This window comes from Ictalurus punctatus, chromosome 5 (genome assembly GCF_001660625.3).
Source record: "Ictalurus punctatus breed USDA103 chromosome 5, Coco_2.0, whole genome shotgun sequence".
NCBI classification, from domain to species: domain Eukaryota; kingdom Metazoa; phylum Chordata; class Actinopteri; order Siluriformes; family Ictaluridae; genus Ictalurus; species Ictalurus punctatus.
In genome coordinates, this window is record NC_030420.2 from 24,416,095 (window position 1) to 24,439,224 (window position 23,130).

At 42.2% G+C, this 23,130-nt stretch overlaps 1 protein-coding gene across 2 annotated transcripts in view; it reads right to left on the minus strand.

Annotated features, from left to right (window-relative positions):
* The window catches only part of fnbp1l (formin binding protein 1-like), a 63,279-nt gene that overhangs the window by 2,622 nt on the left and 37,527 nt on the right, over positions 1-23,130 (minus strand). For both annotated transcript variants that reach the window (XM_017467903.3, XM_017467902.3), the window contains exons 2-13: positions 17,859-17,974; positions 12,700-12,750; positions 10,457-10,604; positions 9,568-9,630; positions 8,680-8,784; positions 8,324-8,452; positions 8,033-8,179; positions 5,399-5,602; positions 2,444-2,553; positions 2,095-2,227; positions 1,392-1,486; positions 63-205 (exon numbers count right to left, since the gene is read on the minus strand). In XM_017467903.3, coding sequence (XP_017323392.1) covers positions 63-205; positions 1,392-1,486; positions 2,095-2,227; positions 2,444-2,553; positions 5,399-5,602; positions 8,033-8,179; positions 8,324-8,452; positions 8,680-8,784; positions 9,568-9,630; positions 10,457-10,604; positions 12,700-12,750; positions 17,859-17,974 — 1,444 coding nt within the window. The remainder of the gene's footprint in view (positions 1-62; positions 206-1,391; positions 1,487-2,094; positions 2,228-2,443; positions 2,554-5,398; positions 5,603-8,032; positions 8,180-8,323; positions 8,453-8,679; positions 8,785-9,567; positions 9,631-10,456; positions 10,605-12,699; positions 12,751-17,858; positions 17,975-23,130) is intronic.

The window sequence follows — 23,130 nt, forward strand, 5'->3', positions numbered from 1 at the left end:
TACAGTTTATTGAAAGACCAACACTACGGGGGTTTATCTATGAAGACTTCTAGGTTGTGTACCATCAAAAGAGTAGAGTGCTTTGCAGTGGCCGATTGCAGGAAGGGGATCATCATCTTCAAATTCATCGTCAAACTCGTGCTGGTCGGGTTGACGGGGGGCCCGGTGCTCCTGGTTGGGATCATCTGTGTAACTGCCTTCAGGACTATAACAGAAACATAGAGACTGATGAATTCAACTGGCTATTGACCTCCATATAGGACATATAATATATTAAATATCCCCCACATGTAAGAGATCTAGACTTTAAAATGTATTGAATCATTCGAATCGCACTCCAATCAACAGAGCTTCAACAGAGTCGAGTCAAGTGACCAGTGTGTACACGGCTTCATTACATCATACTGGTTCAACACCTACGGCACTTTTCCACCGCACGGTATGACTCGACGCGCTTTTTGGGGGCTTTCCACTGTGGATGGTACCCGGTACTACCTCTTTTTAGTACCACCTCAGTCAGGCTAAATGTGAGCCACGCACTGAGGGCGTAAGGATTCTACCTTAACGAGTGGTTCTGTATTGTGCCTGGGTGTCATTTAATATATATGTTGCGTATGGTAATCCTCTTTTCATTGAAAATGATGCATCATTGATCTAATTACAGATAAAATTACAACAAAGGTTCCGGTCTTAGATTTCTCAATCTCGCTTGTTACCGATTTCCAAACTGGCATTTATCGAAGTCACGGCTGAATACGATTAGAGCACTACGTAGGTTTTAGAACGCCGTTATTTTACATCCTTAATAGGGTCCGTGTTCAGTGAACAGGAAAGGCGTTCGGAATACGTACTGACCGTGAATTTGTACGGGGCTTCGATAATACAACGTTATTTCTATTCCTGCGTGAAGGCGAGTGGAAGATGCCACTCACGTTGAGGTGGCACTAAACCGCCGTGGAAAAGCAAGCCCAGAAAAGTAAAGCGAGCCAAGACGAGACGAGCCGAGTCGTACCGTGCAGTGGAAAAGCGGCTCTAGTTCAATCCCTCAACTAAATGGAGAAACCCCAATATAAAGTAATTTTTGGTCAGGAATGGATCATATTTGGATCGAGTATGAAAATACATTTTTCAAACCAATTAGAAGCTTGTTGTTTAATCTGATATGTGTGTGTGTGTGTGTGTGTGTGTGTGTGTGATAGCATCATCCTCTCTTGCTTTCCTATTCACTCAAATCACAAATTATTTCTGTGGCCTTTCAAGTATTTTAAATCGCAATCATTTGTTGTTGTGACTGCGTCGACATCTCAGGAGGCAATGTTTCTTCCATCACTGTGTTTATCATTTTATTTGGTAGTAATGATGCGCTCGTGTTGAAGCGTAAGCGCGCGCACCTCTCTCTGCCATGCGGTGCGTGATGATTCACATCTGAACTGGACCTCCGTTCGCTACGGGAACTCTGTTTCCCCTCCACTTCTGCCAGCCATGTCTGCAGCAGAGACACAGTCAAGTATTAGCACTAGGAGTTAGGGTTAGACAGAACAATGTAATCAGATATATAATAATCACTCATGTTTCGAAAAAACTAAAGAAGAAGCCACAGCGAATCTGAGAGCAAATCATTTCAACATGGGGAAACAAAAGCGTTGGAAATTTCAAAGGGAAATACATTTCCAATGAATTTCATTACACATTTCAATTTCATTACACCAAGAATTGTGTCTTCTTTTATCAATAGTGTTACTTGAAAATATATGCTCCAGTTAGAGAACTGTGATATTTCTTTCGACGTACTCCGTATGCAGGTGTAGGTAATGTTAGGGGGGAATATCTAGGTACAACAAATGTGACAGAAGCCAACCCAGCTGACCAGATTGCACTATATTTTATTTGCAAGACAAACATTTTGAGTAACCAGGAGTCCTCAAGGCACTCAAGGCACATAACTACATGTAGAGATGCACTGTGTGTATTGCTCCACCAGGGGTCACTAGCACACAGGGCTGTCCATCGTGGTGCCATTTCTCCAGATGTGCCTTTGTGGGCTGAATTTCCTTATATGACCACAGCAACAATGCAGTTCACTGGGGAGATTACCTCATTTTTGTGTATCTCAGAGCGCAGCTTCTCCATGTTGCATATGGTCTCAGAGATCTTGGGCTGGAGACTCCCCGGGTCACCCATCTGAGGATTCTTCTCATAGACGTCCTTCATTTTATTTAATGCATCTCTGAGACGGATTTACAGAAAGAATATGTTCACGCCAACACCAACACTCACGACGCGGTCCACGAGACTTTACGTCTTATCTCATTAACGCGCCAGTATCGTCTTTTAACTTTTTATCTCTACTATAACAGAGACAGTCTAAACAAGCAAAAAAAATAAGCACGCGTATTCGATAGAAGCAGACGCCCTTCCTTTTACTCATTTTGGCGTTTCTAACCTTTGGTCCATTTCTTTCTGCAGTTCTCTGCTGAGCTCGTCAATCCTCTGTTGAAGTTTCTTGCGTCTCTGTTCTGGAGGCAGGTGGCTGAGATCCTCGAGGTTTGGAGCCTGGGAAGACAGAAATTTGCGGTTAGCCTGGCTGACATGTTTAGACACGTGCTCAAACACCTTCATGCAGCTACAGTCTCAGCGGCCATTACGGTATGCGACGAAAACATATCCCAAAGGAGGTGTCCTTCGTTAAGAGTTCCATGGGCCCATTTACTGTTTCAAAGAGCAGTTTGTCATTTTTAAAATGCTCAAAATGTTATTTAACCCAAAAACTTTAAGAAGGACATAGAAGAGAAACAGGGATCCTAAAACTGGAAGAGCTCGAAGGTCAAGTCATAGCTACTTCTACAGCACTCCACACTAAAGTGCTGCCTTACTCACCAGCTTCACCGACCACTGGGCAGTTGTGATTAGACCAAGCCGGTTGCAAATACACAAAAACACAAGTAGCTCATGAGCGTTGGTCAATATTGTGGCTCCACCGAGTGCTTTAGACATTAACTAACAGCACTGCATCATGCTGATACAGCAGGCCGGGGTTGAAACCCAGAACAAAGATCATGCCTTAAGAGTCCCCCTGGGTGAGATGGAGTTAACACATCAAGGACAGAACAGTATCGTTAGTGCTGTAATAGTAATCAAAACATATTTCCCACAGATTGCAGACCCTTATTGACCTCTGAATCTTCTTTGGGCAGCAGGGCATCCTTGGGAAATAATGTAAGCACAAAGCTAAGCAGGGTCTCGTTAAGACCTTCCTCATAAAGCGTCGACGGATCATTAAGAATAACATTTGCTTACAGAGAACAATGTAAACTGCAGCTAGATATCACTGCAAAACACCTTGCGAACCTCCATCCACCAGCTTTACTAGGAAAAGCAGGCACACGTGAACCAGCTGCAGCCCAATAAACAAGACAGTCCTTGTCCTGCTCCTTAGTCTAGTATCAACTTCCTCTGATCTAATATCAGTGCTCTACATGGGCCGAGACACACCAAGCTGATATTGAAGGTCAACTGATGAGCACTACCTGTCATATCACCATGGCCTCATGTCCTTTGTGAAATGTTGTACATGGTAAAGCTACTTTACCATACCAGGAGGGAACAATATAAAATTAGTTCAAGAAATAAAAAACAGTTGACTCAGTACATTAATAAAAAAAACCTAGATCCCAAATAGCAAAACTACCGCATTAGTACACTAGGTGCAGTATCTGTCTGTCTGTCTGTCTCTCTACCCATCTCTCCATCATTCGTGGTGTAATATACTAATTCACTATTATTGCAGTTTTATCCTGACCTGACTGCTATCCTCACGCCACCGTTAATGTGTTTAACACATTTGAAATTTTAATGCTAAAAATAACAAGCTTCAGCAAACAAGCAGAAGCACAGTGTGTGCGCAGCCTATTTTGTTTATCTTCTCCAGAATTAAATCGCTACACTCCACAGTCAACATGACTCTTAGTCAGCGCTGACAAGGGACAAGTCGTGCCAGTAGTGTGAGAGAGACTGCAAACATTACAGACAAGGGATGGGCGATATGGACTTAAAACTATATCACGATATTTTTTTGTTATTTTACTGTGATAACGATATCAGTGACGATATAAATATAGTTCCATCCACCACAGTTTTTGGCTACAAGTGATAGCTGTGATCTTGAGAGCCTCAGAAACACAAACATGGATCTAAACGTATAACCGATCTTCTGTAACCAAACCCAGTTCCAGATTGTAGAGGTACAGTAGCTCCTCGTTTAGCGATAAACTCCTCCTCAGATTCAGTTCCGCCTTCCGTCGTACTGGTTCTCGCTCGGCACGTGAGCTGCGAATGGGTCGCAGGCCGTCGCACGCAAATACGTCATCAACTAGGCTTTATCGTTATTATCGCAGGGAGACTCATTCTTATTGTGGGGAGAATTTCTACCGGTATATTGAGAATAATAAGATATCGCCCATCCCTATTACAGACAATGCTCATCCACCATCATCTGACAGTCATCAGTCAGCTTGGTGTGTCAAGGGCCTAAATAAGTCTAATAAAAGCATCACCCGCCAAAATGCATCATTCCTAAGCTTAATATTGCATTACGATAAACCAGGAAATGGGAATAAACTATCAAAAGCACTGCAAAATCACACATGGATGCACGCAAACGCACACAGATGAACAGACAAGCGCACCCAGACACCCAGCATCTCTTACCCCTCTCTTTATTCCCCGGAATGTTGGGATCTTGGACGTAACCGTTCTCATTTCATTGAGACAGTACGTTATTCGCTCAGTGGGGAATTTAGGAGACTGGAAATGGGTAGAAAGGACACTAGGAGTGGGTGGGGGAGGAGCAGAAGGGGGGAGCTGGGGCAACAAAAAACAAAACAAAACACCAATTGTCAAAAAAAAAAAAAAAAAAAAAGAGAAAAGAAACAAACGCAAATCAAACAAATGAATCTTATGGTTAATCAGCGATATAACTAAATATGTATTAAGACATACAATTAACCTGGACTGAGAGTCAAGAGTGATTATGACTCTCATATGAAGGGCATGATTAATGGTTGGAAGTAAAAAAGCATGAATAGTAAATTTGACCTTGGTCACACAATCAAGTACGTATATGAATGGAAACACAAAAGGCCTGTTAACACGTCAGTGTGAGGCCTAATACCACAAATAAGTTAATGATTAACTGCATGTCAAACCCTTTTACAGCCCTGGCGGGTTAAAGTCTTGTACTGGCTTGTAAGACTTTGCTTATATAAGCTGCCCTGAAAGCAGGTGCACTTGATTTAAAAACATCATGCCAACAGCTGGATGGCCATTAGTGATTTTTCAGGTTAGCCAGATATGTGTGGTAGCATGTTCATGTGATTCTGCATAGATCCAAAAGTCTTACCTTGGGCTTTTTCCCAAACAACCAGAGTTTGTTCTTGGTTTTTCCTAACGCGTGTTTGGGGTCAGGTTTGCCTGGGTCGTTTTTAGGAGTGCCGATGGTGCCGTCTGACCCTGTGCGCTGGATGTTCTGACTGAAGTCCTCGAAGGGAAAGTCAGTCGGTGGCTCGAACCCAGACTTAAATGACTCCACCACGATTAATGTGTCCTGAGTCAAACAGACATTAGGTTAAAATACAATACACTGATTAAGCAATTCAAGCAAGTGAGAGATTATGACGGCAAACGCTGTCATAAACGCATATGTTGAAAATAATAAGATCTGATTCATGTACAAAACAGTAGGTACTGTAATATGTGCCTGATTATCAGTCACGCTGCAATGTGCACGTTCACAGAGGAGTGGTGTTCTGCAAAAGGATGTGATCATCGATGTAAGCAGCCCTTCTCGAGGACGATACAACGCCCTCAGGATTAGGATGAGCTACTCTCATGAATACAAGTGCAAACTGCAAACATGTCGTCATTACTCAAATGTTCCTCCGTGGACAGTATAGGGAAGCAGTCCAATCTGTGGGTGGAGGTATATAGTCAGAGCAAAACTGAGCCAATTAAAAACAAAACGAGAGGCTGAAGACTGCTTAAGGAGCATCATGGGAAAGACTGTGCAATCCTGGCTACGATGCTGGGCTTCCTCCCTAACCTCATCACTGTTTCTGACCATGTTTATCATACCTCGACTACTCCTTCCCAGAAATGATCCAAGGCTAGTAGAAACATCCCCTCGGCAACTTGGACACACAAAAACAAATGCCACAGCGGATAGAACAGCACGTTCGTACTTCAGATGTAATGATGTAGGGCTGCCAATGTGAATTCTACTGTTCAAGTTGTCACAATATTTACCTATCATAATCCACCGTGAAATGTTTAGGCTCTGTTGTAATATTTTGTCCTAAGAACCTTTTGGTCAGATGATCTTGTCAAATGAGATAGAACAACCAGGTCTGAATAAAAGCAGGTCAATTACGGCTTATTTTTTTGAGACATTTGTTCTCATTTAACTCCTTATTTTCGAATTAATTTTAATGTGTGTGGCCTAAATTATACCACAGTGGAGTAGTTCATTTCCAACTGGCAATTAACTGAAGTGGCTGAATCACAAATGGACTACTGGGCATATAGTGCACTATGTACAGTGCCCTCCACTAATATTGGTACCCTTGGTAAATATATGAGTAAAGAAGGCTGTGACAATTTGTCTTTATTGTTCAACCTTTTGATCAAAAAATTCACAAAAATACTCTGCTCTCATGGATATCAAACAATTGCGAACAAAACACATGTTTATCAACAACAACAAAAAAAAACACCCAAAAAAACCCCCAAAAAACCCATTGGTGTGCAACAATTATTGGCACCCTTTTAGTCAATACTTTGTGCTAGGTCCCTTTGCTGAGATAACAGCTCTGACTCTTCTCCTATAATGACTGATGAGGTTGGAGAATACATGGAAAGGTATCTGAGACCGTTCCTCCATATAGAATCTCTCCATATCCTTCAAATTTCGAGGTCCACGCTGGTGGACTCTCCTCTTCAGTTCCCCCCACAGGTTTTCTATGGGGTTCAAGTCAGGGGACTGGGACGGCCATGGCAGGACCTTGATTTTTTTGGTCAGTAAACCATTTCTGTGTTGATTTTGATTTATGTTTTGGATCACTGTCCTGCCGGAAGATCCAAACATGGCCCATATTAAGCCTTCTGGCAGAGGCAGTCAGGTTTTCATTTAATATCTGTTGATATTTGATAGAGTCTATGATGCCATGAATCCTAACAAAATGTCCAGGTCCTCTGCGAGAAAAACATCCCCAAAACATTAAAGAGCCACCACCATATTTAACCGTGGTCATAAGGTGTGCGCCAGAACCACCCCTGGTGTTTATTACCAAAAAACTCTATTTTGGTTTCGTCTGACCATAAAACCCAATCCCATTTGAAGTGTCTGGCAAACTGAAGATGCTCGAGTTTGTTTTTGGATGAGAGTAAAATCTTTTTTTCTTGAAACCCTTCAAAACAACTTGTGGTGATGTTGTGACTTCGGATTGTAGTTTTGGAGACGTTCTGACTCCAAGACACAACTAACTTCTGCAGTTCTCCAGCTGTGATCCTTGGAGATTTTTTGGCCACTCGAACCATCCTAGTCACAGTGCGCTGAGACAATATACACACACGTCCAATTCCGGGTTGATTCATAACATTTCCAGTGGACTGGAACTTCTTAATGAATTATTCAAAAGGCTTGATAGTGAATACGAAATCCTGGTGCGTTAAAGGACAGGGGCTTATACAACAAAATGTTGATGACAGATTTTTATGTACATCTTGAGCCTAATAAATGTAAAATTTTGCTCAATATTAGTGACAACTCTAATGTGGGTAACGTTCTTTAACAAATCTTAATCATAATTTGCAGACAATGTCGTTTGAATGCATCATTAATAATATTTGGTTCACTGTGTCACTGGCTTTGCCTTTCAAATTTGAGGATGTGTGTTTGTTGTTTGTACACAGATTCTCAACAGGGAAAAATGATCTATATCTGTGTGTAGTTTTGCAGTGGAGATATTCATTTGTCTACCTTGCGCTCATCGACGTTTTTGGCGGCGATCACCATGCCCTCTAAGCACTTGGAAATGATCGGGATGACTTTCCTCTCCACCTCGGCAAAGCTCCGGTACGTCTCTCCCAGTTTCACCGTCCGGCGCTCATCCATGTCCTGCAGATTCTGCGAAAGCACATGCAAGTAAGTATACACGCACACACACACACTAGACACACAAGTACCTTTTCTGTAGTAGTTATGAAATCTAAAAGGCACCACTTTATGTGATTTGCTGAAATACAATACAGCAGGAGAGTGAAAAGTTACCTTGAAGATCTGTGGGATGGCCACATGGAAGTGCTTCCACTGTTCTGCGTTGAAGTTTTGCAGCTGAGCTGCATACTCATTCTTACTCTCATCTGCCATGTGGGTTCTCATATACAGCTGGGACTTGGCCTGGAAAAAAAGGACTTCCTTTAAACTGTGTTAGCATAATATGAATAAATTTAGACATAAATGTTAAAAAACGTTTAAAAAAAAAAACAAAAAAAAAAAAAACAAACTCAGGCCAGTCTGCATGATAGGAATAACAAAATGCTGCATTTGTAACCTATTAGACAAGCAGTGAAATCACCAGAAAGTGTGTGTGCCTAATCCATAACAACTGACAGCTGTTTGCTTACCTTTTCCACCTCGGACTTCGTGGCATTGATGTCGTTGTCTAACCTCTCAAAGAGAATCTGGGACTTCTCTGCTTCTCGGCACTCGCGTTCAAACTTCTTCTTGCTCTGCCACATTCACCCGAGACGATCCACATAGACAACGCGCACAGACAACATTTCAGGTTGGTGAATTTGAAACGTGATTCAATTCCACAGGCAGTAATGAATCACTGCTCACTGATGCCTGCAGTCAGCTCTCTGCTTTTCACATCAGGAGCTTCTCCCTCTCGAAGGATGACAAACAAGGATCCAAAGTAATAGTTTTATAGATATACAAGGTACATCAGTAAACAACCAGACAAGCAAAGGAGGAAACGTGGTCAAGAAATTCATTGTACCGGAGTTTGTCAGAACATCTGCGTTTAATTTTGTGACAGTGCAACAGAAGAATACCTAAGGCATTACAGCATGGCCACTCTGGATGCGAGATTCAGCTGTTGCTGGCTTGCACTTGCACTAATCATAAAGCTGCAAAAACAATCCAGTTTGACTACAGTATATATTAACTGCTCCACATTGCACTCTGTGCACTGTGTGTGTGTGTCATGGGGTAAACAGAATGTGTGAAGTGTAGGGATAGCAAAAAAGAAGTGAGCCCTAGATGCACTGTGATTCGCTTTAGAAATGCACAAAATATCATAATTGGACCTTTAAACATACGTATATTGAATTATTTTCAATTTGAAAATCTCTCTCTCGCCCCCTCAGTCACTCACCCACGCATGAATATGAATGAGAGAGAAGAGAGACCCGTTCCCAGCTGGTGGACAGTCTGCAGGTTAGTCACACACACACACTTAGCTACTCTAGGCAACACACACACACATGCACCTATAATGTAATACTCACATTGTCCATCTGTTTGAAGCATTGCTCCAAATACTGCTGGGTCTTCCGTCCCTCCTGGAGGTGCTGCACACCACATCACATCACACACACACACACACACACACACAACATGCTGTTTACAACCAGAGTATTTGCGATTCCATCCACCAGTCTCTTATGAAAATTGGGAATGTGCGCTTGAGAACATCATGTTGTATAAAAAAAAAAAGACACCAAAAATTTAAAATGTAGTATTTATAGTAGCGCCACGGTGTCTGTGCAATTTCGTATTCTTCGTAGAGAGTCTCACGGCACGACTCGACATCCTTCAAGGTCCGTGGAAGAAATGGATCAAAACTACTCTCTATCCTGCCTGATAACCCGTTAATAACACGACCGATTAATTGGTCAATCGGAATAAAAACGTTCATGCAAACACCTCAATCAGAATCTTCTGTATAACGGTCTGTATAAAAGGCTGAACGCAGTACAGTTGCAATCGAAATTATTCAACCCCCATTGCAAATCAGGTTTATTGTCATATATATATATTATTATTATTACATAACATTTGTACTGCTTCTAAAACATCACTTTAGAGACACCTACTGATAAAGCCTACTGCAGTTTTTGTCCCGTTAGTGTTGCTATAGATCAGCGCTGTATTGTTTCCATTTCGTTCCCTCGGTCTCGATCATGATTGTTGCTACAATAAGGTTAATATTATCCTAGCGCCAAGTCTCCGTCGGTGTTCCTTCCCATAACCTTCCTGTAACTGCTGGAGTAACGAGTCTACTATAAAAACTGTCAATTTTACAATTAATCTAAAGCAAAATGTCATAACATATACAATGACGTGACGTGTAAGGTTATAGCACCTACTAGATGGCAAAAAATAACCGGTACTCACATGTTTCCTCTCAGCTTTCAGGTCCTGTGAGTATCTCATCAGCTCGCCATACACCCTGTGGCCCATCTCCTCGGCAACGACCTCTCGCTGACCCGCGTAGTCGTTCAGCTCGTTCAAGATGGAGTAGAATGACAGGCATGTCGTAAATCTGTAAACCAGTAACGCATGCTCGGTCAGTCACTCAGCATTTTGATCAAAAAGATATCAGACACGTAGCATTTCATTACAGCACTTGTAACCAGCAGAGAATTTTCCCATTAACCCCCGACGCTTCATATTAAAAGGAACACTTTTGTGTACGCGGTTTCTTTACAAAACAACTGAAGAGACCACAGGGAGCTTTCCAGTGAATGCACTTAAAACAATGAGAGGAACTGTATCTCGCTGACTAGAGACAGAAATACTCAGTATGCACATCACATACTCACACCTCAACTCTGTACAGTTCTACACACTGCTATTTACACACACACACACACGCACAATCAGTGTGTGTTCCCAAACAATCAGATGTAAATCCCCTTATGCTCCAACTGTGAATGGTTTCACAGGCAGACAGACGTGCGCGCACACACACACAAAAACGGAGACAAACACGCACACACACGTACACACGCAGACTGACGAAACACCGACAAACACAGGGACTGACCCACATCCCAACACAAACAGAACAACATACACACAGATACGTGCACACACACACAAACACACACACAGAGAACCAACGACAGACATATATACACACTGAGACACAAACACACCACAACACACAGACACACACACACAGACATGAAACACAGACATATATACACACAGACACAAACACAACACAACACACAGACACACAGACACACACACACAGATGAAACACAGACAGACATATATACACACTGAGACACAAATACACACACACACACACACACAGAGATGAAACACACACAGACATATATACACACTGAGACACAAATACACACACACACACACACACACAGAGATGAAACACACACAGACATATATACACACTGAGACACAAACACAACACAACACACAGACACACAGACACACACACAGATGAAACACAGACAGACATATATACACACTGAGACACAAACACACAGACACACACAAACACACACACACACACAGAGATGAAACACAGACAGACATATATACACACTGAGACACACACACACACACACACACACACACACACACACAGATGAAACACAGACAGACATATATACACACTGAGACACACACACACACACACACACAGAGATGAAATACAGACAGACATATATACACACTGAGACACAAATACACACACACACACACACACACACACACACACACACACACAGAGACACACACAGTTTATTGCAGCATATGCTCTTAAGGACTGGAGTCTGTTGATGGTGACTGACCGCCAGGCAGACAAGCCTGACCTGCTCATTTTATTAAAAGCCCCCCCCCCCCCCCCCCCCCCCAAAACACACACACACACACACAACCCTGTAGGGAGGAAGGTGTTCTTTGAAGCCGCGTGTATGCTTTATCAAAATTAAGCCTTCTTGATATCCCTCCCGCTCCAGTAGCTTGGGATGGAATGTTCTAAAGACAGGAGCGCTCCTCGGGTAATGATGCGCGTCTAATGGAATTCATTAAAGCAAACGGGAGGCTCCTGAAGCGGCGGCCAGCCGATACTCCCTGCCCCGTCTACAGCTGAGCTCTGAACTCTCGCACACGGCTCGCTGATGGACTACAGCGTGGCACGAGGGCCTCCACTAGACACTGTGTTGGCGGTAAACAACAGGAAGGCACATGCCATGACGGCGTGCGACAGGGAACTCGACATTCATCAAAACGCTGTCGGGTCCTGTCCACGTCAAATAAAGGCCACAGATGATAGCTCTTCTTCTTTTACAAACGATCTAACTGTGAGATGCCGCAGTAAACCATGTCCTGAGTCCACACAGGAATCCAGATCCACATTCTGAGCTGGAAAAGTGCAGTGCACAGGATTTAATTAGAAAATACGACAGTCACGGCAAAGACCTTAATAACTGGAACATTCCGTTTTATAGGGACAGAATAATTGGCAAGAATGTGTCTGCCTGCTAAAATAATTATTTAACGTGCTAATGCCGCAGGGTGTGTGTCTGTGAGTGTAGGAGTGTGTGGAAGTGGTTCGAGGGCAGAATCACAGCAAAAATAACGTTAACGTTACAAGAGAAACGTACCTGGGCTCATCATCTTTGGCGCGCTTAGGGCAGTACTTCTTCACCAGGCTCCTGTTGGTCAACAATTAGAGCAAGAACATCAAAACCATACACCACGGACATAAAAGAAGTAAGAGTAAACAGTGAGGGTGCTAAACTAGGTCAAAGACAAGAGGGAAACCCAACACTATGTTAATTTCCCCTCCCTTTGTCCTACTTCTTCCTAAAAACGTGAGGAGAAGAGATAGATTTCTGATAAATAAGAGCTCTTGAGAGAAGCGGGTCTGCTGTGTTTAGGCACGTTCCTTTCATGAGGGACATGATGAAGGTTGTCGTGCGTGTGTGCACGCGTGTGTGCGTACGTGCGTGTGTGCACGCGTGTGTGCGAGTTCTCTTCCCTCACCTAAATGCCACAATGTACTTCCAATAAACACACTTCCTCTAACGCACAGACATATAAACAGGTCAAAGTGAACGCTTCTCCCTACAGAGCACAGCTATGATTATTCCACTGCCGAGGACCGCCACACTTCCTCATTACGTTCAGATCGTCTATAACCAAAAGATTTACGGCACCACATCGTGTGTGTGGAAGCGTGTGAACAAGGTGTGAGATCAGAATCAGCACAAAACTGATTAAAAAAAAAAAAAATAAATTCCTCCAAACGAGACCATCTATATAGCATCCTTCAAACTAAAACGTACCACAGCACTCTCGAATGCTCAGGCATGATCGGTCAGAAAGCGGTGTTTACGTTTCGAATTCAAACTCACTGGTTTATATTAACGTGATCCTTGTAGCGCGTTAACGCTTTCCACCGTAACAAGTCACTCACAAGGACTTGTCTATCAGATGATCTATATAATCTAATATATAATAAGAAACCAATACTAAATCACTGGTACGGTGAAGGTATTGTTCCTCTAAAGGAACAATCATTTTAAATCCTCGAGTCTCCAGTGTCAGTTTGGAACAGGTAGAGGTGATAGCTACGTTTTCAGCTACATAATATTACGTTTGGCTGTTTTTCCGTAACGAGATGAATTCGGTCTGTTTGTTAACTTCACGAGAAAGTAAGAGGACGTTTCTTTAGTCGCGACGACACGAGTGATAAATGGTAAATGTATGAAAAGTACGATGTTGACTAGCTTTAAAAGTGCTAGCTAACCTAATGTAATGAACCTCGAGCTAGTTAAGCACACAGTTATACAGGAAGGAAATGAACGACTATGAATTTCTGTGGAAGGGACGACCATTTACGGTATGTTTTCCCATGTGGCATGGGGTTTCGGGTTATGAGACGTGGCGTTCTCTCCTAACAACCCGGGAAAAAATGACCATTGTGTCTGTCTAGACTCCTTTCTTTCTCTTGGTTTAACTTTAATGTGACTATGTTGTGCTAGCATATGGCCACAACGTCACAGCCTAGTTGAACATCCCATCCGATATTTAGTCCCCTTTTTATGTTAAAATATCCTCCACTATTCTGGGAAGGCTTTCCACTAGATTTTGTAATGCATGCATTAGCGAGGTCAGGTATTGATGTCGGACGAGAGGCCTGGGACTCCGTCAGTATTCCAGTTCATCCCAAAGGTGTTCAGTGGTGTAGAGGTCAGGGCTCTGTGCAGGCCACTCAAAGCTTGGAAAACCATGTCTTAATGGTTGGACCTCTTTGTGCACAGAAGCACTGTGATGCTGGAACATGTTTGGGCCTCTTCGTTTCAGTAATCTTAATGTTATAGCATTCTATACAATTCCAGGCTTCCAGCTTGGTGGTAACAGTTTGGCGACGGCCCACATGTAAGTGTGATATTCAGGAGTCCACATACTTATGGCTTTATGCTGTACTTTATTTTGCTTGGTTTTGTCAGTGTCTTCACATATCTGCACGTTGACCATGCAACAGACAGCCAGATCGCATAGTTCAACTTCGACACCTTTTCATTTGCGAAACCCAACAGATGATAGGGTTTTTCTTCCATTCTCCGGTTGTTTGTTGAATCTAGGCAGATATGAATAAAAGATATAACCAGACACCGCTGCACTGGCCACTTTATTACTCATACTTTCCTTGTTAGTCTCCCACATAGGAACGCAGTTAGAGACAAAAGCGTGTCTTTTTTCTCGCGTAATTTGTGTGAAGTACCCTTTAGCCAGCAAGCGTCAGATCAAGGGAGTGCTGTTTGCTGAATATTTATGGACAGGATATAAGTCAGTAATCACCTACCGAGTGTGTGTGTGTGTGTGTGTGTGTATATAGTAGGTGGACCTAAAAACCTGAATGGAAAAGTTAAAGGGCTCAAATATTCACTGCAGTCCATCTTGTAATAATTAAATGTCATTCTAAGGATAAATTAATATTCATTGTCAGTCCGTATGCTATTACTTTGAGTTTTTAGTTTAGAATGGAAATTTCCCTTAATGTAAAATAAATAAATACGTTAAAAAAAAAAAAAAAAAAAAACTCTCTTCTGGGAATATCAGCGACTGTCCTTTAACTGGGGTTTGTCCCAGCGGCAGGTGTGTATCCGGCAGTGTCTTTAACATAGGCCTCTGATCTCCCGTATAATGACGTGTGTGTTTTGCCACGGTATGACTATCCTAGACATTAGGAGGGCTGAGCGGGCACTCTGTATCCAGAGTGCTGTATCCAGGCAACAGTGGAAATCCTAGAGGGAGGGCAGGAGGCCTTACATCCTTAAAAGCAAAGCAGAGAGGAGGGGAGGACAAGAGGAGATAGGGGAGGCCACAGCTGCGGCTCTACTCATCTCCTGGAGCAGATTTAAGGCATGCGATTGATTCTTTGATTTTTTTTTTCCATCACGTGAAAGCGCAGTTTATTCCCTCTACAACAGAATATCTGATTCTCGCTGTGGAGGAGGTAGATCTACAAACAACCTCAGCTATCATTTTGTCTGGTTTATCAAGCATGCAGTGCGAACGCATTTAACGTCGAATATTAAACACCTTACAGTTTTACTAAAGCTGGTGGATGGAAGATTTCTTGATAGAAAAAAAAAAAAAAAAAGCTACTGCGAGCGACTTGCAGATGAACGTTTTGTACGGCGGGCTGTGCTGAGCTCTTCAACGCAGTGCGGGTTATATAATCACACTATCCAGTGTCAGCCAGATGAGGACGGGTTCCCTTTCGAGTCTGGCTTCTCTAAAGGTTCCTTCCCCATGCCGTCTCAGGGAGTTTTTCCTTGCCGCTGCCGTCTCTGGATTGCTCGTTAGTTATCGAAACCTACAACCGGATTTCTGTAAAGCCGTGTTGTGACCTTGTCAGTCCGTACAGGATTTCGCAGAGTTTTTCTTTTTTTATTGTGATTGTCGTGGCCAAAAACGCTCGATTTTGCTGCTGCTTTTTTCAAAATTTGTTTTCTTGTGCTTTTTTTCCGGCGAAATCGCAATTGCACGGAATGGTCTTTCGGAATGGTGCGTCTTGGCCCAAATCTGCGGAAAAACCGCCGTCATTTTGAAAAACCGCAAGCTCATGTGAATACTGCTGCATTTCCTCGATTTTGCGTTCATTTCTGTGATCATCTATTGTTCAAAGTGCTGTACAAATGAAATCGAATCGAAATGATAAATCCCACGGCTGCAAGACGCAGTAATACATTCAGCAAGAAATCAGTAGCTTGAAGACAAGTAGCCTGAAGACTTAAAGATGAAGCCTTCTCACAGTCTCCTAGTACAGGACTGCTGAGCGAGTTTATAAGTGGTCTGTGGGCCTCTGGGTGCACTCTAAAGGCTGATTACCACAAGATATCTAGCTCGAAGATAACTGAAGGGGAGAGATTTCTCTGTTAGGACATGAGAAATCTCATGCCTTTAATCAAAATGACATCCTTTAATCAAAATGACATCATTTTGATTAAAGGCCGGTCTTTGCCCTTCTTGCAGGTGTTGCGACGCAGCTCAAATCTGAGCTGGTGTGTTGATCCGAATCCGACTGAAACGACGCGAGTTTCTACTCTAGGATTCCCAGCGCGCCTCACAGCAACTCAGGAACATCGTGTATTGTCCACCGTATTTTTCAATAACGTTTTCCCCCCGCATTTTTAATTAAAGAAAACAAACACACAACACATTGTAGATTGCATCATCATTATTATTATTATTATTATTACAAAGAGTAGCATGTTGAAATACGTGCCAGACAGATGTGAAAACGAGAGAAACAAATGTTGCACAGTGTTCTGTAGGAAAGTGGCTGACTGGCACTTTAAATCAGAGAACCTTCTGTCTTGTGAGCTCGTCAAAAATAAATAAATAAATAAATAAATAAAAACTATGCTGCAGGCATAATAATGACTGGCAATCATAAAAATGATCATCATAATTAAAATGGACTTAATGAATAGGACATGCAAACATGAAATATTTAACAATATTTCCTCTATCATTGAAAATTGTCCTTTTTATGACATTAGGGCTTTTCAAACCCCGGGTAAACAGAGTCCAGGGTTATCCTGATTCATGTTTCACACTGCTCATACTTTACCTGGGGTTAACAATAAATCCTGCGTATTCGTGATCTGACGTTTCATACTGTACATTCCTAAACCCTGGGTTAACGTTCTTATTTGCATATTTGCAGTGTCAACAACCACGATTGGATAAATACAGCGTGCGACCGGTTTAAATAATGCCTTGTCGTGAGAAAAATCCTCCTTGGCTGTCTTAAGCCTCCTGAGATGCACAAAGCCAAGAAAAAGACTTTTTTTGTTTTTTTTTCTTTTTTCCCCTCAAACGCAGTCTAACAATTCCCTTTTGGTTCGGAGAGAAATGGGGACATGGCTTACAACAACTTGAAAGGGGCTTTCGGGGATTTTATTTTACTGTGCACACACACACACACACACGTGTATGTGAATATATTATATATATATATATATATATATATATATATATATATATATATATATATATATATATATATATATATATATATATATATATAATGCATGTGTAAAGCACCTGAAACCGGAGCAGGGTTTCATAATGTAAAAGGTTAAGGGTTAAAAGCAGGGCTTAGAGCGACGATAACACGGGGTTAAGCGCAGCCCACTATTGACTGAATTAAAATGCCAGGAAATCATTATTATAATGTGCATTAGTACACTCTTGACCCCATGTGTGTCATGTGTTGAGGCTGGGTTATTAATAGGATACTCACCTCAACTGTTTTGCATAGTTTTGCTCTATCTCCAGCCGTTCCTTCACAAACTTTGCATAGCGCTCCAGGAAGTCGATGCCCCACTGAGTGTGCTTGTCGAGGTTCTCAAACTGGTCCTGAGGGAGGAAGAGCGAGAACACAGATGGGCATTGAGTGCTGAGGAGGAAGTGAGGGAGTTCGGTCTGTCACAGGCCTTTTTGTCTAAGACAGGATATATGAAAAAACAAAAGTGATGGTGCGTTTGATGAATACTGATGATTTTGTTGGATCTGATGAATACTGATGATTTTGTTGGACGGCCGCAGACTGCGAATCACTGCTGAGCAAACCTCGGTCATATAATACCGTTGAAAAGGAAGTTTCACCTAACACGATTTAGATGTGCTTACACTAACCGCTCATGGGTCTGTGAGAGGTATTTCTGACGTAAGGCCATTACAAATGCTAATGCAATTTCAAGTTGGGTATAATGGGTGCATCATGACGTCACCTGATAACCCAGCTAGAGTGGTATTTTCAGAAAATAAACAGGTTTTATCTGCCTACATACAAGCTGTTGCTATCCTTAGTAAGGATTAAATTACCATGCCTAACCAGAAGTATGATGTCAGCCTGGGTAAGACTTAGACCAATTTATTCCCACCAATCTGGCAACACGTATACAACAGACACTGCCTTAAAAAAAACAAACAGCTGTGCGACAAATTGTTTTTACTAAACCCATACAAAGAAATGCATGGTGAAACCTTCTGTACTGCCAGTGAGAGTGAGAGAGAGAGAGGAAGAGAAGTCTTCGACTATAAACCTGTCTGTACAACCCAAGAACGAATAAAAGGAGCCACAGGCCGTTGAGCGCTGGCCTACGTCCAGCCTGGGACAGTCGGGCCTGGGCTTTGTGAGGAGAATGGGGGAGGAGGCGAGAAAAGAATGATACAGAAAGAAACAAAGGATGAAAGAACGTATGAACTAAAGAAACAGTGAGCAGACAGAGGCCTTCAGGAACTATATTCATAAGAGCAAGTCTGTTTTCTAAGATGACAAGACGAGAGATGGGAGTGGACGGGAAAGTAAAGAAGAGACGCAGTGAAAGGAAGTGTGTACTCCACAGGGTGAACAGTCCTGGCATTGCATCTGTGTAACACACTGAGGCAGAACAGATTCAGCAGATTTCCTCATCAAGATAACAACAACAACAAACAGGCTTTTCTCATGGAGGTTCTCAGTGCAGCGTGGCTCGTGACACTAATGAGGCAGAACACCATCCGTAGGATCAGCAACTAGATTATAATATAAATATTCACAACACAGAAGGTCCCTCTTGTTTGCCAATGCACTGGTGAAAATACATCAATTTCAGACGAGAACAAACACAAAAAAAAGCCTTTAAATCTTCCACCGAGAGCTGTCACCACCCCAAAACAGCAAGAGCATTGAACTGTTCAGCCAGCAGACAGTTAGATGTTACATGTTGACAGTAACATCAGTCTAACTGCTAGCTAACCTACATTGCAAGTGATGATTGACAAGTCTAATGGTTTGCGGTGTGACATTCTTTACAACTTGTCATGACAAAAGAATGCATGCGCTGTACAGTTAAAATTGCTTTCAGTAAAATAATTAAAGCTGCATTCGGGGACTGTTTTGAGGATGGTCATGATTTCATTTCAAAGCATGTTAATTATCTAGTTGTTATTTATTAACAGGATTCAGGCACTCTCTCAGCTTAAGACTTCCTGTTTAGGACAGCAGAGATCATAGAGAGATTTTAACCAAGATAATGCTTTTGTCTCCACGCCACTAGCCGGAATCATGTCGTCAGACCAATATGTAGATGATAGAGTTGCTGGTGTCTCAAGAACTACAGTCTCATGACCATGTACACTAGTTAGACCAACCTGAGCACTGCCTAGAATATAATGTTACCCAAAGATCAACTTATAGGAGTAATGTACAATACTTCTACTCCTACTCCTCTCATCCAGTGGTGGCTTGGTGGTTAAGGCTACGGGTTACTGATCGAAAGGTGAGGGGTTCAAGCCTCAGTAGCTGCGTTTACATGGACAACAATAATGCACTCTTAACCCGATTGAGACCATACTTTGATTAAGAAACTACCATGTAAACAGCAATTTTTACTTACCTTAATCTAATTAAGGTCATACTCGAATTAAGCTCTAATCGAATGGAGTACAGGTGGAGTACTCCTGTTTTAGTCGCATTATGGACGTGTATTACAGACATGTAAACACCTTAATCACATTATGAACGTCGTGTGAGTTTTCACCACATTTTGCGACAGGACACGTACACACACGGCAGTGCTCAACATTTTACGGCGAACAAGAGAGTTTGGCTGTGTCCCAAACCGCATACTTGCCTACTATAGGCCTGTAGTGGGGAAAAATACATGTATCTCGGCTACTATATAGACGGTAACTACGCGGTTTGAGACGCAGCCCACAGCTTCAAGCAGTTGTCTATTAGCGCGTATAGCATGACAAATAATTAACTGCACTTAAAGCTTCCGTAAATTTTTTTTTAAATAAAAACACCCAGAAGTGTATACGATACCATAACGAAGATGAACTGTATGTTGATATGTGAAATTCTGGAGGGACGTCGGAGGGCGTGGCGCGGTGACATAATGACACAGGCTGTTAATCTAATTATGTTCTAAAACATGTAAAAAGGGAACATGACAGGAGTATTCTAAAAGCGACTCATGTAAACACCTTAATCACATTATTATCTTACTCAGAGTAAGGTCAATAATTACATTACTGCTGTCCATGTAAACGTAGTCAGTGCTGCCAAGCTGCCACCATTGGGCCCTTCACCCTCTCTGCTCCAGGGGCACTGTATCATGGCTGACCCTGCACTCTGACCCCAACCTCCTTACATGCTGGGATATGCGAAGAAAAGAATTTCACTGTGCATATGTGACTAATAAAGACTCATTATCCTGAGAGATGCAAGTAGAAGCTCCTACTCCTTCTTTACTGATTGACTGCTAACACGTTTCCACCCATTCCGATCTCTTAACTTTTATTCCTTAACTACAGTTAGAGGAGATTTAATTCTTCTACAAGGTGACTTCCTCGAGTCCATCTTGAGGAGGTTTTCCTTACCGATGTATAATAAGAATTTATCATCAAATTCCTATCAAATTTTGCATTTTACTCTCCAGGTTGTGGATTATGTTTTCTGTATTAGTGTTGTCATGATACCGACATCTCGTGTAGTATTACATACTCAATTCCGAAACAATCTGGTAAGAACATTTTACAGATATAACGAGTATGATGGACATTGAGTAGATATTGCTAATAAAAATGACTAAGCATATTTGATTTAATTGAACCTTTTGTACCACGTTGTATTATTGGACCCGTGGTGAGTTTTCGATATCTCGCCTAAGGTTTTAACATGGACATTAAAACCACCTGCCTAATATTGTGTAGGTCTCAACAGTGCCGCCAAAACAGCTCTGACCCATCGACTCATGGACTCCACAAGACCCCTGAAGATGTGCTCTGGTATCTGGCACCAAGACCTTAGCAGCAGGTCCTTTAGGTCCTGTAAGGTGCGAGGTGGGGCCTCCATGGATTGGACTCGTTTGTCCAGCACGTCTGACAAATGCTTGATCAGATTGAGATCTGGGGAACTTCGAGGCCAAGTCAAAACCTTGAACTAAATAGTTCCTCAAACCATTCCTGAACAATTTTTGCAACATTTATCCTGCTTAAAGAGGCCATTGCCATTAGAGAATAGCATTACCTCGAGTTGAAGGTTCAAACTTTTTTGGATAATTATTGATAAAGAGACTCCATAGAATCTTTTGGCACTGGTTTGGTCCTGATCGGACGAAAAACCTAGGACTAGTTCGCAAAAGTAGGTTTTTACGAAAAAATTCAAGATGGAGGAACAATTTTAACGATGGAAACGAAATCGGAGATATACGTTATGTCCGTATGTTCAGGTTTTCGATGGGATTGAGGCCTGGTGATTTTGCAAGCCAGCCCCAGAGTTCACTCATGCTTGTCGAACTTCATAGACACATATCTGGCCCTATGCACCCTATAGCAGTCACCCTGGACTGTGGGAGTGTCAATTTTTGAAGCGTCAAATTAAATGAGAGTCTGGCCAACAACTGACAACAACTTAAAGTTTAAGATGCTCAACCTATTCATTTTGTACAATATGTTATTGCTGTTGGTGGATGCAACAATTTTTTTTTTTCTGAGAACTCAATATTTAGTTAATCCTGGATGTATTGTAACCTAATGAATATGATTACAATTGGACCTCCTGCCTCTCCCGAAGTCAAGTCAAAGTCTAGTCACCTTAAAAATGACGCAAGCTCATCTATAATGGCTTTCCTTCTGAAAAAGATTGGGCGTGGGAGAGAAGGCAGGTCAAGCACAAAGACGGAGAGAGACCGAGATAAGAAAACTGAGCCGTCAGTTCACTACTACCTTCAGCAAATGCTGACATGTTTGTCATGCGTTACTCAGGTGTTAAAAGCCCCATATCAGCCCCCTATCAGTGAGCGGATAATTTATTTGATTCATGGCCGCTAGCTATGCCATTTCGCAAGCTGCACCTGTCAGAGTGACTGCTCTCAACCTCTAATTTTGACTGTGATTCATGTTCTAGTAAACATAAATTACAGTTGGGGCGAACTCTTTAAAACACACACTTCAGAACAGGTTTAAGTCTAGAAGGACGTTAAACACGCATGTTGTGGGTGGACAAGTGATATATTCTCGGTTGGTGATGCTTGTGCGTGGACGTATTGTAAAGATGACAGCAGTGCACTGAATGCATGTGTGTGAGTGTACAGAGGATCTGACAGTTTATTAACCTCAGTTGAGTAGGCAGTCGGTGATAGCCCTTGCAGCTACTGCGTCTGACGGAAATCACTTAAGCAGCAGACTGGTGATTCACTCAAGTGGAAAAACAGCTCTCCCACAGCCATCTGGCCAGATTTAACCATCATTTAACTTATGTGTGCACACACACACACACACACACACACACACACACACAGAATAACTAAAATACATGAGCTTAATGCATTGCATCAGCCAAGTCAACATTAACTTGTTAGGCTTGTGACTGCTCCACCCTGTCACGCACCTGCTCACACTCCTGAGTTTCAGGTTCATGCTGACCTGAGAGTGGGTTGCTTTTTCAAAACCTACACATTCCACACACAGAAAGGAAACGATGACTCTGCTCTCAGGGGACCGTGAAAACCAGAAACTTACAC